The sequence below is a fragment of the Pistacia vera genome, unplaced genomic scaffold, assembly GCF_008641045.1.
Source record: "Pistacia vera cultivar Batoury unplaced genomic scaffold, PisVer_v2 Contig441, whole genome shotgun sequence".
NCBI classification, from domain to species: domain Eukaryota; kingdom Viridiplantae; phylum Streptophyta; class Magnoliopsida; order Sapindales; family Anacardiaceae; genus Pistacia; species Pistacia vera.
Window position 1 is genome coordinate 74,855 of NW_022196270.1, and position 3,611 is coordinate 78,465.

Consider the following 3,611-nt stretch of genomic DNA (forward strand, 5'->3'; position numbering starts at 1 on the left):
TATCTTTGATACAACATGGTGATGGTATGTTGAGGATTGCTCAGATTTGATGGGGGTTGGCTTCTATCCCACGCTAAGTTACCATGTATCCTAGGAATTTTCCAGATGAAACCCCGAACGAGCATTTGGCCGGATTCAGCTTCATGTTATATTTTCTTAGGATGGTGAATGTTTGGCTAAGGTGGTCAAGGTGCTGTTTGGCCATGAGGGACTTGACGAGCATGTCGTCAATGTACACTTCCATGGTGTCCCCAAGGTGTTCAGCGAACATCCTATTGACTAGCCACTGATAGATAGCCCCGACATTCTTGAGACTAAACAGCATCACCTTGTAGCAGTAGATCCTTCTCTTTGTAATAAAGGTTATTTTTCCCTAGTCGTTTGGGTGCATCAAAATCTGATTGTACCCTGAGAAGATATCCATGAAGCTTAGGAGTTCGTGGCCTACTGTGGCATCGACTATCATGTTGATATGCGGAAGCGGGAAGGAGTCTTTGGGGGGCATGCTTTGTTTAAATCCGTGAAGTCTATGCAAATCCTCCATTTTCTGTTCTTTTTCTTCACCACTACCATGTTTGCCAGCCAGTCGAGATAGTGGACTTCTCTAATCAGGCCATTATTCAGTAATTTGTCGACCTCCTCATTGACGATCTGGTTGCATTCTGGTGCAAATTTCCTAGCCTATGCTTCACTAGGGGGTGATCCGGGTCTACTTTGAGGTGGTGAACAATTGTCTTTGGGCTGACTCCTGTCATGTCAGTGTGGAACCAAGCGAAGCAGTCCTGGTTTTGTTTGAGGAATTCTATGAGTCTTTCTCTTATTTTAGGCCCGAGGCGTGAGCATATCTGGGTCTTCCTTTCGGGGTCGTCCAGGTGTATCTGTACTTCATCCAACTCCTCCATAGATGGTTGATCTAGCTTGGTCGGAATGGTTGGATGAGACTATAGTTGCTATGAAGCGTGACCTTTGCTTTTGAAGGCGTTTTTGTAGCAATCTCTGGACGCCTTGGGGTCGTTGTTGATTTCCCTTACTCCTTATCTCGTTGGAAACCTGATGGTTTGATGGAAGGAAGATGAAACAGCTCGCATGTCGTGAATCTAGGGTTGGCCAAAGATGACATTGTATGGTGAAGGAATCTCAAACTAGAAAGATGGTTTGCTTATTGACTCCGCTGGTGTAGATAGGTAGAGCGACTTCTCCTATGGTGTACTTCTGCTGGGAACTGAACCCTACCAGTATAGCTGGTTGTCTGCTAATGTTTGTTTCATCCAGTTCCATGGCCTTCACTGCTTCAAGGAAGAGAATGTTTGCTAAGGATCCCCCGTCTATGAATACTCTCTTGACCAGGATGTTTGCGATTTGGAGGGAGATGACTAGAGAGTCATGATGAGGGATGGCTAAGGTGACTGTCTCATCATCTTTGAATTGGATTACCTGATTGGTGTGCAGCTGCGAAGGTAAATGGATGGATTGGACTTCTAGTTGGCTCGGGCATAGCGTTTAGCTGAGGAGTAGCTTATCCCACTGATCTCCAACCCACCAGAGATCATGGAGCAGAAATCCTTTGGTGTAGGTTCTCGCAGGAGGGGGAGGGGAGGGGAGGGGAGGGGGGGGGGGGGGGGGGGGGGGGGGGGGGGGGGGGGGGGGGGATGGGGAGATGCTTTCTTTAAGCTTTTCTGGCTGATTTTACTTTTCCCTTTATCCGTCAACAGATCTCTAAGAGGTCCCCTTTTCAATAGTGTGGCGACTTCTAACCGTAGGGCAATGCAGTCTGCGGTGTTATGACCATGGTCGCCATGGAATTCGCACCACTTTGTCATGTCCCTCCTTGCTTTGGGATTGAGCTTGTTTGGCCACTTAACGGTGGGTCCCATTCCTTTTATTATTGCCACGACCTGGGCTGGTTTGACATTGAGGTTGTACTCCAGAACTTTGTATTGGCTCGACCCGGATGGTCTATTGTCAGTTTTAATTAGTGGGCGGTCGTATAGTCTCTTAACCTTGTTCAGATTGTGTGGAGGGGGTTGGTAATGGGGCTCAAACGATCTGGACTCTGACCTTCTATCATTTTGCTTTTGGGGACGGTCATCGTACCTGGCATGCCTTATCCGGTTCATTTCATTTTCCTCATACCTTATTTGAATTACAGCTTTGGCTAAGACGTCTTCCATCATGGTGCAACCGAGTTTCGTCAGGTCTTTGTATAGTGCTCCATCTGGAAGGAGACCCTTTCTGAAAGTGTCTAATGGTGTCTCTGGATTATAGGAGGGGATGGAGATTTTTTCTTTGTTGAACCTACTGATGTATTCTCTAAGTGGCTCCCCCTTCTTCTGATAGACTTTGTACAGATCAGTCGATAGTTTCTCGAGTTTCTTGCTACTGGCGAATTGTTCAACGAAGGTGTCGGTGAGCTGGGCGAAGGAGTTGATTGAGCAGTTTGGGAGGTTAGTGTACAACTGAAGAGCTGGGCTGGAAAGGCTTAAACCGAAGCTTTTACACATGTAGGCTTCCCTCAATGTTCGGGGTATCGACACAGCAAACATCCACTGCTTGTAGAAGGCTATGTGGTTGTCTAGGTCAGTTGTTCCATCATAGGGCTTCATGATGGGAATGGTGAACTTGTGTGGTATCTCAACTAGCGCTATTGCGTCTACAAAGGGTGAATCGGTATAACAGTGAGGTTGGCTCTTTTTTGTTGGGATTGGCATTCCGAGTATACGCCTCATCATTGCCTCTATGTCAGCCAGTCTCTTGGTCAATATCTATTCCATGGGAGATACGGATACCACTAGGTCGTCCTGGTTAACTTGATTGGACATGTGGTTCGCGCCTGATGCGTTTCGGTGGGTCAATCTGCATGGTGTAGTCTGATAGATCACTCTGTTATGTGTCGCTTGGTAGCTTGGATCCCCATTACTTCCCTCTGGTTGGATGACTCCCCTCGTGACTGATCAGGTGTTTCATCCCACATGGATTTTAAGGGGTGTTATTCGGGATTCGTTCAGCCCATTGGGATGGATGGACGAACTCGAGCAGGGTAGTTTGAAGGAGTAGGGGACCGCTCGACCTGCGAGGATGAGCCGAGCCGAGCCAAGTGGTGTTTGGGTAGGGATGACTGTCTGGAGGTGGGATGGGATGGCGAGGACGGGTGGTTCTTGTTGTGGTAGGCTTTCTGTCACTTGGACATCTTGATCTCGTACTTGAAGTGGATCGATCAAGAATGGCTCTATCGGCGGCCCCCATTCCCTATCAGTCAGGGCTAAATTGTCAACTAATGACGAACATAGCCGGCGTAACCTCGTATCCGAGATTACGGGTCTATGGTCTGGATGACTATCTGGAGGTGGGATGGGATGGCGAGGACGGGTGGTTCTTGTTGTGGTAGGCTTTCTGTCACTTGGACGCCATGATCTCGTACCTGAAGTGGATCGATCAAAAGTGGCTCTATTGGTGGCCCTCATTCCCTATCAGTCAAGGCTGAATCGTCAACTAATGATGAACATAGCTAGCGTGACCTCGTATCCGAGATTATGGGTCTATGGTCTGGAGTCTGGAGTCTGGAGAGGTTGCATAGATGGAGCCGAGGCGCGAAACCGATTGGGATGTACCTA

At 48.0% G+C, this 3,611-nt stretch overlaps 1 protein-coding gene across 1 annotated transcript; it reads right to left on the reverse strand.

The window, feature by feature from the left end:
* Positions 1-1,137: 1,137 nt before the first annotated feature.
* Positions 1,138-2,729, reverse strand: LOC116144330. The gene is made up of 2 exons (XM_031429793.1): positions 1,691-2,729; positions 1,138-1,286 (listed from the first exon to the last, which is right to left on the reverse strand). Exons 1-2 carry the CDS (start codon positions 2,727-2,729, stop codon positions 1,138-1,140), a joined length of 1,188 nt encoding a protein of 395 aa, XP_031285653.1.
* Between the last annotated feature and the right edge of the window lie 882 nt (positions 2,730-3,611).